This window comes from Plectropomus leopardus, chromosome 8 (genome assembly GCF_008729295.1).
Source record: "Plectropomus leopardus isolate mb chromosome 8, YSFRI_Pleo_2.0, whole genome shotgun sequence".
Taxonomy (NCBI): domain Eukaryota; kingdom Metazoa; phylum Chordata; class Actinopteri; order Perciformes; family Serranidae; genus Plectropomus; species Plectropomus leopardus.
In genome coordinates this window covers 14,684,187-14,699,725 of record NC_056470.1, presented here as the reverse complement: position 1 = coordinate 14,699,725, position 15,539 = coordinate 14,684,187, and the positions used below count along the sequence as shown (strand labels likewise).

General features: G+C 40.1%; 1 protein-coding gene across 1 annotated transcript in view; it reads left to right on the top strand.

The window, feature by feature from the left end:
- The first annotated feature begins 3,585 nt into the window (after positions 1–3,585).
- casz1 (castor zinc finger 1) overlaps positions 3,586–15,539 on the top strand; it is a 77,428-nt gene continuing 65,474 nt past the window's right edge. Inside the window, exon 1 of the mRNA XM_042491014.1 lies at positions 3,586–4,021. Within this exon, the coding sequence (XP_042346948.1) occupies positions 3,973–4,021 (49 nt within the window). The 5' untranslated portion in view covers positions 3,586–3,972. The remainder of the gene's footprint in view (positions 4,022–15,539) is intronic.

Genomic DNA, 15,539 nt, shown 5'->3' with positions numbered 1-15,539 from the left:
GAGCAATGGGGGAGATATGATGATTACGGCCGGGGGATGAAAGCAGTGTCAAGAAAAATGTATGACTCAAAAACATAGGCCTATTCTATCTGCAAAATCTCTGCTCTCAGCACACTGCCGCTAAGCAACATGCTATATCATAATTCATGTAATATCATAAACAGTGCATGAATATAAGAAAGGCATAGCAGTACGTTGACATACAAATATACCTTATACCTCATACAAACTCCATGTTAATTGCTTCCAAGTGTGCACCTATAATGAGATTTTGCCATGAGATTTTCAGTGTATGTATGTAGCTCTATATACAGCTATACAGCAATTATGAAAATCAAATGAGATTCTGAAGAATCATTGTCATGAGTAATGCAAATGATGATCATCAAGAAGTGGTGTATTGCTATCATCATTGTTCTGGCTGTATTTGTGTGTAAGTTTAATATTCAGCTCCTTCTCTGCTTAAAAATAAATATATAATGCAATATAAACAGACGTGAGAGGGAATAATATCCCACATCACAGACAACCTCGAATAACACTAGGGTGAACTCTTGTTGAATCCCACTTTAAAAGCCCCTGCTTCAGAATTAAGCTTTTACACGTTCAATTTCCTGCCAATTTGACAACAACATGACAGTGAATATCAAGAATAAACTTGATCCATTGTCTGCTGAAAAACACAAACTCTTTTAATTTGTTGTATTCAAAGTTAGATGCGACAGAGGAGCTTTGCGCCACTCCTCCTGTGTAATCCCCCCACCTGTACGCTCCACCAGTTAGGACAGACCTCCACCCCACGCCAGCTTGCACCCACTCCATCTCCTCCCATTCGCTCACTCACTCTTTGCCCCGAACTGCCAGAGACAGCAAGAGGGGTTCAAAAACACAATCTGACTCTCGGCAAAGGTCAGATTTCTCACTCGGCATGTCTCTGGGCTTTGGGCACAAAAGCCACTGAATTCACATCTATCAACCGGGCCCTAGCTTTTGTCCTGGGGAATGGAGGACTCGGAGTGGGCCCTTCACCAGACCAGCCCCTCCTGGAGTGCACTGTCAGGGGCAGCCAAACGTCTGGCCCGGCGGCCCTTTGACTGATGTACCCCCTCCATGTTACACGCACGACGGCGCGCACACACACACTCACATGCATACACACTCTACCTTGCCCTCAACATTCTCCCGCATGCAACATACAATGCCCTCAGACTACATCAAACGAAAATCCCCACAGCTCCTTTTGAAAAGTAATGGTTTCGGCCCCAAAGATGGCAGCCCAAGGGCCAGAGGGCTGTAATGCATGGACGACAAACCCTCCCTCCTGTGGACATGAATAGAATTCACCCTGCAAACCAAAACCTCCCCCAAATATCAAGTTTAGAGATACTGTAGTCGTTCTTGTTTTCTTTTTATTGATGCATGGCACTTTTGTGGTACAGAGCACAGGGTTGCAGCTAGACAGATGTTTACATATATTAACCACAATCATTTAAACTGCCCCAAATGTTATTATTTAAAAAAACAACATAAAATTAAAAAAAAAAAAACATACATATACTTCCTTATCACAGTGCAGTCTGTATTAAGCTGCTCAAAAGGGCGCACCTCTATTAAAATACTAAATATGCAACACCACAATCTGAGTATATATATATTAGTCAAAATTATATTTTCAACCTTACTGAGAGTATTTCACACATTATGCAGTGTCACACTAAATAACAGAGATATAAAAACATGTCACCACTGTGGTCAGGCAGCATTTGAACCACAGTTTGCGCAGAAAGATCCAGTAATGCATGCCAGACGGTACCAGGTCTCACCAATTCAAAAATACAAAATATGTTTATTTGCTCAATATGTGATTGATGAAGAACAGGACTGACATTTGACAAACATCCAACACCTTTGTAACAGAGAAGGTCCGGCTGCCAAGTCTGAAACAATTGTATTTTTTTATCATGGCGAACAACAACTGAGGTAGTATTTACAGTACAGTGTTAGATCAAGGGTGGAACCTTTTGATAGAAACTCTTTTAAGGACATTTCCCTTTATGGGTGTAAGGAGGAGACAAAGCTTTTTTTTAATTTCCATTATTAACTGGGATGAGTCATCATAATCTCAAAATCAACCAAAACCTGTTTTATGTACATACTTTGAACTTTGCTGACAGCACTCAGGAACTGAAGCCAGGACTATGTATCATTGCATTATAGTTCACAGCCATAAAGTTGTTCATTTCCTCTTTTCTATAAACCAGTAAATGTTAGTTACACACCACCCTTATTCAAAATAAAACTGCTGTGAGAAAACAGGAATAACCAGCGACCTTTCAAAGTTTAGACCTTTTGTTGTTATTTGGTGTCACTTTGTGAATTCCACATTTTTGACACAGAGCCATGTTTACAGTATATGGGCATTATGTACAAATGGTCCAGAGGCACTTTGCATGCTGCTGCGGAAGAAACTGCCAGGCAAATAAGGGGTTTGTCTTATAAAGTATTCATTGTCACCTGGTAACGGCTGTCGTTTATCATTTCACCTGAAATTACAATGAAAACTGATAGCTTATCAGAGGGAGGGAAGGAGAAAGAGCGTGCTCTGAGGGAGAGAAGCAAAGAAAGTATACGACACGGCACTGAAATAGAGAGGATCTCCGTTTTGTGAGAGAAGTGAAAGAGTTATTTGCTTCGAGCTTAAGTGTTGAAGTCATATCTTTGTGAAAAAAACTTGTATTGCTTCTGGCAAGAGACATAAAAGAACAAGCATGTTCTTTGCATGCAGTTGTGTCCCTTAATGTGCAATTCGATGATTCAGCCCTGTGAAACCTGAGCAAATCGGCTTGGTTTCTTTCAAAAATGGCAAGATGGCAATGAGCAACTTAGAAAAAGAGATTAACCACCCCCCCAAATAAAAAAAAACAACTACAAGAAAATTCCATGGAAATCAGCAATGAAAAAAAGGAAACAACCTGGAAAAAGTTTTTTAATGTATAAATAAACATAATTATGATAAATATAGTTTCCATTAAATGTTTCCCTATTTTAAAGAAAATAATTTCTAATTCAACATTTTGTGCCTATTGCTTTTTTTTTTGCATGTTTTTTGATAGAATTCAAACCAATTTTCTCACGGTTTAAAGGTTTAAATACTTGTGAAAGGGGTCTAAATGCAGCACAAGAAAATTGATGTCCATCCAGGTTTCAAAGGGTTAATAGTAAGGTGACTCGCTTACAAAATTGTCAAAATATCCTTTGACACACTATAGCTGCGCTTTCTGTAAAATAGTAATGATATAATGGTGTTTAACAAGCAGCTCTAGATTTAAATAATTAGCCTAAAAGCTTCAAATACTTCTACACAATAAAAGTGTAATATATTTTAGTAAAACGTGCAATTTCTTCCTCCCCAAAACCTTTTTTTTAAGTGTTGAGCTCCCTTCATTTGAATAGAGGCAGTGGAGGCTCCACCCCAAGAGAGTTGAAAGGCTAGAAGACCACAAAGATGGAAAAGGCCAGCCCACTGAGGGAGGGAGAAAAAAAACTGCTCCGGTTCCTCTGCCATAATTTCCTATCAGCCTATTCAGACAACATCACCAACAGCTTGGTCTGTGCGTGTGTGTGTGTGTATGGGGGCAAAGCGGAGAGCGAGAGAGAGAGGCAGCGCGCGAGAGGCAGAGAGAGAGCGACACAGAGAGCGACAGAGAGAGAGAGAGCAGGCAAGGGGGAGGCTCCATATTCTTTCACCTACCCCCCGTCAAACCACAGGAAGGAGGGGCCAGACCCTAAGCTGCCAATCAAATCCGCTCATGGCAGCCGGCATTATCTCAGCAACAAACTATTGACAGATTACATGTCAAGGAGTTTAGTGCATGATTGAAGGAAGCCTTTTTTATCTAGTTACTTTTCCGCTTTATTTCCCCCTCAACCAACCAACATTCGAATGACTTTCTAACAGAGTTGAGTAATATTATGAAAGTTACATGTCTGAGAGGATTTAACTTCGACTTCCCTGAATATGGTGAGTACTCTTCTTCTTTTCTACCTTTGCCAGAATTTTTTTATTAGCTGACAGTTTAAGGTGTGCCTTTATCTCTCACTAAATACACAGAGAGGGGAAGTTGTTCATGATTAAACTATGTGCCAGTGCGTACGTATACCCAAGTGTTGCGACACCCTTATTTATAGCTCTTTGACAGTGCCCAAAGGTGACTGCAATATCAAATATGATTGCCCATTTCCCCAGCACACGACTCGGGACGCCGTGTTACATGCTGCTCACATGTGAAGAAAGTTCACAAAGCCAGTTTCATTTTCTCTTGTCAGAGACTATTTCTCTTCTAGGACACAAGAGCAGCACAACTCCCTGTCAGGCTTTTCTTCTTCTTCGTCTTGCTTGTTTAGTCGCTTCAGTTAATTATATGTTTTTGAATAAGCCACTATTGGTGCTGTAGACATACAGGTATTGGGTTTTACCCACAGAGACACTGGCGATGCCATTAGGGTACATTGAATGGCCTGAGGGTTTGTTGCCAAGGGGACAAAGCAAACAAACTGTTGTGTTGCTCATGTTGTCACACATGTAAAGGGAACAGGAGCAGGGCTAACACCTTTCCAGGTACTTGTAATTAGTATATATGCAAAGTCTGGTGTGTGTTACATTAAAATCTAAACAGTCTGATAAGTCTATTCAGTTACATGATAGGTAAAAACAAAAACTACATTTATTTGAAATATTTAATGCAAATTTTCTCATTGATTACTATTTTTGTGCAAATGCACCTGTAGGGCAGATAATTTCATATTTCATTTGACCTGTAACTGTCACGTTAACAACAGTCATTCTGTGCGTACTTTTGGCTTTTGGGAGGATAAACTTGTCCTGTGTGTAACTGGATTACACCTTTTACTTAAAAGCGTTATTCTCCTCGCCACTTTACTTCTTTATGTGTGTTTTAAAATACTCGTTTTTTAAAAAATGTTATTTTTACATGTAGTTCTTTATGTTTCGTGTGTACTATATTGACGCGTGTGTTTGCATGCACTGAGTGGTGTCTTCCTTGTATACGTGTGTGTGCATGTGTGTGTGTGTGTGTGTGTGTGTTAATAGCCCCTCTCTAATTCATTATTTGCACTGCACATAAATAGAACTACTCAGTAACTAAAGTCTAACTTTTAGAGACATTATGGGCTTCCTTTGACTTTGATAAATCTTACCTGACCTATTTTTTAAAACGCTTTATTTTAAACTCATATAGTGTGTAAATATTTAGTAAAGGTTGTGGGATATTTTAAGTTGGCTGTATTTTTGAAACTGTATCAGTGTTTTAAATTACAAAGAGGATTCTCGTTAAAATATTTATATACAGAATTCTTCTTTCTTTTTTTTTGGTCTTTTTATATTTTTAGAGTGAAAGAAAATCTGTAATTCAAACTTCATTTAAGCAGGTTTTGCTTCAGGCTGTTATTTTGAATACGTTTATTTGCCAGTTATTTACTCTCTCTGTAACTTATTTAAATCATCTTGACAATTATTTCTTTTTTCTTGCTGTCTAATCTTGCCGTTCAGCACTTTTGACACATAGGCTCTTCTGCTCTTTAACTTGTATGCAGCACTATTATTGAAAAATAAAACATGGTCTAAAGATAATGTTTCTTATTAAGCAAAACTCTTAGAGACGGTATAGTGAGACCACTGTGACCACAGGCTTTGACAAACACGTTTTAGAGACAGACATGAAGCCTCGGGTATTATTTCAGGTTATTTAAGGTGTCCTGTATTATGGTTTAAAATAACAACAAACAAGTACAACTGTTATCGTGACGCACCCTAATTTCAAACTTTTCGTCAGCTCGGAAAATGTTTTTCTTCCCTCTTATGAGTCATAATGTTGATTGCCTTCTCCCTCACTGAGTTGTCTCATTAACCCTTTGTGGCCCTCTCCATCTTTTACGGCCTTCCACAAAAAACCAGGATGAAATGAGGGAGAAAAACAAGCCCAGTTCTGAAGGCCCTCAATAACCTTTTATCACAATTTAGCAATAACCTGAATCAATTTGATGTCTTAAGCAATAAAATATGCTGTTGCACTCCTATTTCTGCTGCTCCTTGGATGACAGTAAATTTACATTTTTTAATTAAACTAGCCGGAATTTTTATTAGGGGGCAGGGCTATGCTAATGGGAATGTTGTGTACAGCAGATTAACAGAGTTTTGAAATAAATTTAACAGGGAGACATTTGGAGGAAAAAAAATGCGAGTCATTGTCTTTAACCTCTTTCATGCCGATTTCTCCTGGGGGATCCTTGTATTCTAAGGAGCCTTGTCAGGGAAGAGTGCTTCTCAGCAACGAGGTGATTAGTATCGCCTTGTCAACCGAGGAAAAACACTCACATTCTCAAGATTTATTTTTTTAAACACCATGTTCAAATGATACCAAAATATATTATTTTTGTTATCACTTACATATGCAATTGAATATACAGACACAATTTACATCCTTCTCTTTGAGTTAGGTTGTTGTAGTTTGTAAATTAAGTGTTTAAAGAAAAATGCATGTATTTTATTTTGCTATTTATTTTAAACGTCAAAAATAGAAAGATTTTATTGCAACATTAGAATTTGTATTTTAAAACGGCACCTCTTTTAATTTTCCTGTCTAAATTAATGTGTATCTTTAAATTTAGTTTTCTGATTTTACACCTTCATCCGGCAAGAACTATTAAATAAGTGTCAAATACAGTAGTTAATGGCAGCGTATATGTTTGTGTAGTTTTATGGTCCGCTCTCAGTATTTGATTGATGTTACGCGAGGCTGTGTGTGTTATGCCTGGTTTTAGCAGAGTGGCAGGGGGAGAGAAGGGGGAACATAGACAGCAGACAAGAGGAGGGAGGTGTATGAGTGTGTGTGTGTGTGTGTGTGTGTGTGTGTGTGTGTGTGTTTATGTGTGTGTGTGTGCTGGGGGGGTAGACAGAAAGAGAGGGACAGCTGAGTCCTGATTGAGCATGTGCCCAGTCATCAGACACAAGCCACCCAACACCATAATTACCTCAACCCCCGTCTTTTAAAACACAAAACACACCAACGCGCTTTTTTTTTTTTTTTTTTTACCGGCAGAAAGAGGAAACATTAGAGATCAAACGATCAAATAAACTCCAGATGCACGTGGGCTGCCATGCATCTTGCGGCAGTAGCCAAAGTGTTCAGGGCTACTTGATATGGGCCAGGAGCAAGGCAAGTGGCATCACCACCCCCTTTCTTCAATCCTGTGCACTCATGCAGTGGCCAGCACCTAATTAAAACCTCAAAGCTCCCCGTCACCAATCTGGAGTAATGGCCTAATTAATACTCGGTGAAGAAATATTCCAGAATGATAAACAGGTTGCACCTTGGGTCTTCATTGCCTTTATTATCTAAAATGTAACGGGCCAAGTTTTTATTATCAGAGATAATGCATGTTTGTTATACTGAATTTTAAAAATAAGGGAAATTAAAACGGTGAAGTATCCTTTTTAATTATACAATCTTAAAAAATGAAGGCAATTAATTATAAATCATGTCATTTAATTAAAAAAAAAGTTTTATCATGTATTATTTTCTGGGGGAAAAAATTGGTCTTTTTTCTCCGTATTTCTGTCCCATTTGTCTCAGCGTAACCAGCCGAACAGAAATCCTGCTTTTAATCTCACAGCTGAATATGCCGTGTCATGTATTCCTGTGCGCAGAGTCAAGAGAGAAGCTTCCGGTAACTTTTTTTTTTCTCCCCCTCCGACTCGATTTCCTAATCTTTCATATGAAATTATAATTTCATGCAAAGTAAGGGAGAAGAATAATCTCTAGTCGTTGATATGCTGTATAAGAGAGGAAAAGGGGAAAATGAAGAGGTAATTAGCAGAGTGGAAGACTTTGGCGCGTTTGTCTGAAAGCGTGGTCTCCACTGGCCATGAATGAATTTGCATGCTTCGCTTATCGAAGCACACTTATTAGGCCAGCTGAAAGAGAGATTAAGCCGGCACAAAATGTGGTGACTAATCCTTTTAAATGTGGCAGGGGGTCTTTAAGGTATGAACCACTCCGTACGTAGGTTAGAGAGTATGGAATGTGACGGACCACAACTTTCACGCAAGTGAATGTGGATGAAAGGAAGCAGCAGACGGGGGGTTAACTATTTAATGACAAGGACAGTGATTGACACGGGTAATAAATTGATAGTTTATCTCGTGACCCTCTTATCTCTGGAACAAATACAGCAGGTGGGGTCAGGCTGGGTTGACATAATGACGGAAACACTTTGTGTGGTCCAACATCAGTGCAGTGGCTTCTCCTTGGCTTTTTTTTTTTTTTTTTTTGTATTACTCAATAATTGCTGGTGAGTTTAATTAATCATACGTGCAAAAGCTTAAAAGATGGTAAGAGTTGGTGTTGAAAAAAATTGGTCGTCTCACTTGACAGCTGTTTTTTTACGCGTTGATCACATCTTAGTTTCACTTCTCTGTCGCCTTTTCTTTGATGAATTCTGGGAATGCGTACCGCTTTTGAATTTATTTTTTGATAGGAGGAAAGAAAAAAAAATCTGCACGAACAAACATGGAAGCTCTTTTTTTTCTGTCACCTTCACTGTGAGCGAGAAAATGTTTGCTCTGCCGAGTTACAGAGCCAATACCCCTGTCCTCGTCCGTAATTGACTGCAAACAGGAACGTAGTGACGTTTAAACACTGCCCTCCTCTCTTTTCTGTGTCACACACACACACACACACACACACACACATCTCTCACACAGTCCCCCAACCCGGCACCCCTAAGCTTCAGGTTCCCCTTCTGCCGTGTGTTTTTTCATGTGACATTCTATTCACTTGGGTCAGTAGCAGGCAGCACCAGCAATAATTACTGTCTGTACATGATAAATCTGAAGGCCAGCTGTTCATTTCTGTCACTGCCAACAGACACAGAAAGATAGCGAAGAGAAGGAAGAGAGGGGGAGAGAGAGGGGAAGAGCCCAGGACAGGAGTTTGCCGGATTTCTTTCCTTTTTTTTTTTTCACTCGGTAACTTGATAGGATTACATGGTTCTAGAGCCCACACCTGTTAAGAGGCTGTTAGCAGAACAGTTGGCAGTCCCATAACCACAGCTTAGCCTTTTTCTTCTCTCGGTGCTGTCCATTCTGTGTCCCTTTTTGGGGATTTCACCCCTCATGTATGATGAGAGTTTGTTTCTCAGGGGCTCCTGCCTCACTCGGGGTGAGGAGGGGAGAGCGCTCCTTGTGACACGTGAGCGGTGTGTGTTTGATGTTAGAGAGTGTACCGTACTCTTCTGTGTGTGTGTGTGTGTGTGTGTGTGTGTGTGTGTGTGTGTGTGTGAGAGAGAGAGGCCGGGTCGGCTGACATCTCTTTTTCCCTCCCTCTCTTGAGACTCGTCTGCCATCAGTTGTGCTTCCCTTGCCGACCTCAGTCACACCGGAGCCACCCAGGAACAACGTATATACTACGAAACACGACAGCAAACAAAGAAAGAATTCAATTTGGTTTGACTTCTACAAGGGTGGGGGACAGGTGTTGGCAGAGTCGTAAAATACCCAAATACAGGTTAAACCAGACGATTTAAATGATTAAGGGTTAGGTTGAGAACATTTGTGCATATTTTAGGAGTGTCAAAGCCCTGCTGTCAATTAGAAATACTTTTGGAAGGAGTGGAGAAATGAGTAATGCATAAAATTTGTTGCTTGTTTTCTCATGTTCGGGTATTATTAAAGTGGAAAACAACTCTGAATATTGTCTGAACACAGGGAAATTTTGTATAGGAGACAGTTTGAATCTGTGACAGTCATCAGACTCAGAAAATCGCATTACAGTAGGTTGTTTTGTGCCTTGGTGCAACGTGTCTCACTGCCTTATTTGGCCTTCAGCAGCAACCCAGCTCTTCGTCACTTTCTGTGGGCCCTCAGCACCTGTTCCCCCTATTGTGCCGGAATTTTCTATATTTGGCAAGAAGTTGGACTCTCTTGATTGGTGTGTAGGTCAATGTTTCTAATAGTTAGAAATACTCTACCGTTATTTTTTTTCTTTCTTCAGCTGTTGCTCTGTTGCTCAAAAGACAATATTAGAAAACATGATTCAACTTGGGAGGACTACGAAACATTTCTCACCAGGGCATCTAAATGTCATGTTGTCCCTCGCATGTTATTGACACGTTGCGCTGCCAGGAGTGCAAATTATCTTCCATCTGAAGCACAGGAGAAATAATAAAAATGAAAAAAAAAACAAGAGCAAAGTTAATAGATATCTCAGGCTAACTTTTAATTGTTCTGATATGTAATCGCTAAATGACAATAAAAAAAAAGGAGCAGGGCCACTTTAAAAGCTTTATCTCTCCTGCTCTGTGCCCAAAGTGTCATGTCCATAACAGCACCACCTGATCTACAGAGTAAAATAACCGCTAAGGCTTATTGTTTGGACAATATTGAAGCCCCCCCCCCCACACACACACGCACACACACCCCACACCCCCCTGCTCCCCCCGCTGCTTCTCTCCCCTCTCCCTTGATTCATTTCACCCACTGTCCTCGGCTGCTGGAAAATGGCGTTAATTTTTTTATTACCTGTTTGACTCTCCAGCCTTATTACTGTAGCCCCTTAATGTTCTCTGTAACCGTGGAAACCAGATGAATAAATGTCCGCCAAAGAAAATGAGATGATTAAACAGGTCACCCTTGCAAAACAAATTCGCTTGGTCGAGCGCAATTTGTGTACCAAGCGGCTGTCTTAACAGTTTGCTAACAAGGGGATTGTTTGCCAGACTAACTGACAGAGAAGGGAGGGGGGAAATGAAGATATCTGGGGAAAAGGATATGATTGAAGAGATAATATTTTACATCACCATGCTATTTGTCTCATCTCTTTATTCCTTGTGATAATGTGGTGTTTGTGTAATATTCTACCTTTCTCTTTTTTTGTGTTCTCTAAAATAATAGATAGAGACTGCAGAAATGTTGCATATTTTGCCAGCATTTGCAAGTAATGTTCAAGTTTAAAGCAGCCATCCATATTATTGTCAGAGGCATTTGGTCTGTGATCATCAGCAAGTGCAGTAGCAAATAGAATTTTCCTCATTTATGTGGCAACCAATCATTACTGCTAATTGTCCTTGAGGCCATCTGTATACTGTAGGATGGCTCGTCCTCTATTGGCGTTGGAACGGTACTGGTCATGGATTTACAAGTCCAATAATAATACTTAACTCCTCTAACCTCCATAGTCAGCGCAAAACAGCTCATATTCACAACTGCAGTCATAAATATGATTTTTTTTTTCTCAAATTAAACAGTAGCTTGAACCAGCATCCTGGTTTCAAAGTGTCACCAAGCTGCTTTCCCATGATGCCCCCGCCCTTCCCTTCTGTGTTTCAAGTGTAATGTTCTCATACAGTATGACTTGTTTTAAGCAAAGCTCTCTGACAACCATATGAAGCGTCTGGTGTTTTCATCTGAGAAAATAAGAGAGTGCGTCGGGGCAGATTTAGCCATGTAACGATAGGGCAAACACGCAGACTTGGATTAGAATCAGGCCTGTGTTGCCATTCTGACCACAAATCATAAATGTCGGGACACGGCGGTGGTGTTGTTTATGGAAGGATGCCACGCTGCGCCACTCAAGGGTGTTGCCTGTTTGCATTGATGCACCACTACCACTTACCGCCTCTTGCTTTAAAACAACTTCCGCATCCCACTCAGCCCAGCCATTTTGTCCCATCACCAAAGCAGATCCCAAATGTTCACCGCAGCTTCAGCCTCAACTTTAAAAGAAGGAGGAGGTGGGGGGGGGGGGGGTTGCTGCTCAAAGCAGGGCCGTGGCTTCTTTAAGTCGTTTGTGGGACAGAAGATGGCGAGCCCGAGTTTTTCCACTGGTAGAGGGGGGTATTTCATCCCAATACAGGGACACTACAGCTCAAAACTGAAAAGCACTTATGCATTATTGATGTTTTAATTTGTGCAAATGCCCAAGTCTTTGTTAAGTGATTATAGTGCTAGGGAGATAACAGGGGAGGTACTTCTCTATGAAACAAGAGCTTGCTTGCTGGCCGCACTGGGAAGCCATCGGACTAAATCTAACAAGTCCACGCTTCTACTCAGCCCCGTGCGAGAGAGAGAGAGAGAGAGAGGTGGGGGGGGTATAAAGTTGACTCAAAAATATCAACGTGTCTAAGATAAGAAAAAATTCAGCCGTTGATCTTTTGTCCTTACTTCAGCTACACCTCTCCCGTTTATGATGTTGGGTTTATAGGTCTTTTACATCCCTTATCAAAAATTATTTGATGTAAATACAATGGAACTGACCTGAAAAGCCCTATGTGTAAATACTCCTCGTGGCACACTAGAAACTGACCTTGGGAGAAGAATGCAAAGTTATTATGCTTGCAAAACAAGCCAATAAAATAATACACCGTTGAAAGGAGGGAGTTTGGGTAAATATAAAAGAGAGGAGAAGAGAAGCAGTTTTCTTTCCTGCAATGATTAACTCAGAACAAAGGTTATCAAGGATGACATTTTTTTAAACTCTGCAATTTATGTAATTGCTCGCTACAGCTACCTTGCCAGATAAACAGTGACGGTAGAAAAGGTTGAAACTTTCCCCCGGAAAACAAACATGCATGTTTTTATGCACACTTTTGCTGAGCTAAAAAGATTTTGTTCCATATCCTAGTTTATCCAGTCTCTAGCTTAGATCATGTCACTTCAGAACCAGTTTCTCCTATTGAACTGTTTGGTGTCGACGATGGCTGTCCGAGCTCGGCCTCATCCCTCGCTGCTCCCACACCTGCAGCTGTTCACACAGCCTGCCTTACTCCAGCACCTAACACATGTATAACCTGTAAATTATGCTGTATTCATTTAGCTCACACTGCATTAATATGGGCTCTATCAATGTCAACCCATGAGATAAGTGTCTTAGTTTTGGCTTTGGTTTCGGTATTAGTCATTCTCTTTTGTTCATTGGCTTTATTCGTGCTTTATTCTTTGGAAAAATCTGCTTGAGTATGGAACCAGCCTCTGCCTTCTGCTTTGAGGTCCCTGGTGGAGGTAAAACACGAGAGCATGCGTGTGCACACATGCACACACACACGCACAGTAGGCTCTCAGGCTTCCCCAAGCATTTACTGCTTTATTAAGCTGTCTCATGAACCCACTAGCAGAACATGAGAATACAGGAAAAAAAAAAAAAAAAAAAAAGAAAAGCCCATATTACTTAGATGATTTGATGTCATTTGTGGACTACAAAACACTAGGCTTTATTGTGTGCGCAGGGAGAAAGAGCGGGAGCAGAGGAAAAAAAAGAAGTTGGCTTAGAAATTCAGAATTTCAATTAGCGTACGTAATCTGAACCTGCCGGCTTTGATAGAGGCTTTTTTTTTTTGACTAAGAATACAGCAGCACTTGTAAAACATTAATTAAGCAGACTTGTTTTTTTTAAAGGATGGAGTAAAGTGTGCTTTATGCAGTCATTTTCACTGAACAAAAGGCAGTTACCTTACATAGAGGACCGCTTCACCCAAACCATTTGGAAAAAAAGGGCAATTTAAATGGAAGAAGAACACAAAAGACAAAAAAGACAAGCCATTGAGAGTAATGTTCTAAAGGAGATGATATCATAAGAGAGCAGAGCCTTTTGCTGAAGAATAGAAATGTATCCCTGCCTCAGTGAAACCTAAGCTTGGCGCAGGAAAACGAACCCCTATTTTAATGACTTTCTACCTGACAGATGACTTTAGACCGCCTTTTGGATCACATTGCTCTGACTTTGTCTCTTACATCATCAAACCATTGATTATTAATAGTTTATATGAATTGTTAATTGACGGGTAATATGAGTTATGATGGCAATATCCTGTAAAAGATTACTGTTTGGTTTGTTTCATAAAACTAAAAAGTCTTAAAGGAGTCTCAAACTTGTGCTTTTTTTCTGTGGTGATGGTTTGTGGCAAAGCCGTGGTATGTCTGTTTGTGCTGCATGGGCGCCTGAGCCCTGTTGAAATTTCTACTCTTTTCTGTTTAGCGTGGCTACGTGATACTGCAAGCTGAAATGCATGCTCTAAACAACACTGGTTAGCATTAAAGAGGATTACAGTCCATTCACGCGCTTTGCCTTTATTTCCCATGAATGTACCAAGATAAAAAAAAAAAAAAAAACAGTGCAGGTTATTCCCAAAGCATCATTTACCCACATGTAGAGGCAGATTATATCAAAGGTTTATACATTAAAAGGTGATTGGGATGAAGGTGATTTTTTTCACCTGTTATAAGACATAAGAGATTTTATGGGGACACTTCTTGGAATATGTAACAGAACAGTTACTGTCCCATATTTGCACATGCTGTTGTATGTGCCTTTTCCACAGACTATTGTAAATCCTCTTGCAGTGGGTGATGAGTACACATACAGATGATACATTAAAACTGCCATAACTCGCACACCCAGCAAAGCTAAAAATCAATTGGAATGGATAGTTAAGCTGGCCCCTAAAAATCAATGAGCAATTCATGTCCTTGATCACAGAGTGTCATTCCTCTCAATGTTAGAGGCTGATGAGGGCTGAGCATACACACACATATACTCACATTCAGCACAAATAGACAGGAAACTTGCAGACACATTCACTGTGCTGATACAAGATGTTCAGACTAAATTAAACGTGCAGAACAAGGACACATATTTTAATAAACTTGGATTTTCAAACAATTCTCTTAATATCTATATTAAATGTGTTTAGTATAACAGCACTGTCCATTTTACAGTTTATTTTTCAAAACAGAATTCATCCAGAATGTTTTCATCAACATTTGTTTAGACGGTGTTAAATGTGGTCAGGGTATTTTATCACTGCCAGCTGGTGAATACAACATTGTAGTCAACCTATTGAAAATAGCAGGGTGTCAAATTTCAAAGCTCATGTTGTTGTTTTTAAACCGTGCAAAATGTTGCAATTCAATGACATTGTACACCAAGCCTGGAAAATAGAGATGACCTTATAGCCATGACATGGTGGGGGCACAGACGCAGCCGAATACACCCACACACGCACACACACACACACGCACACACACACAGTGAGCTTTCATGTAGGAAGAAGAGAAAGGCGATAAGGTTAGCCAAATGAAGAGGATGAAAATTCTGTGTTTCAAAATAGCAATTTTGCCCTTATTAATGCCATTAGTGTAACAGTCATAATGGATCAAATCAACGGATGACCGAAGCAACTCCTCTGTCTCTGCGCTATGACGGGATCATGTCGGGAACAATTTGGGCATTTTGTGTTGATGAGTGAAGTTTCGAGTGCTGTAGTATCCTGCAAACTGCTTCTAAATTACGCCCTTTCTTTCTATTTCTCTTTTTGCTCCTTTCTCTTTCTCTTTTCTGCTCGTTGTATACATTTTATTAGTCATTTTTAGAACCTTTGAACATTAATGTGCTGTTGCAACCTTTAATTTGAGCCTGCTATCAGTAGAAGTGACCCTTAGTTGGGAAGTACTGTATTTTTAACCCAGA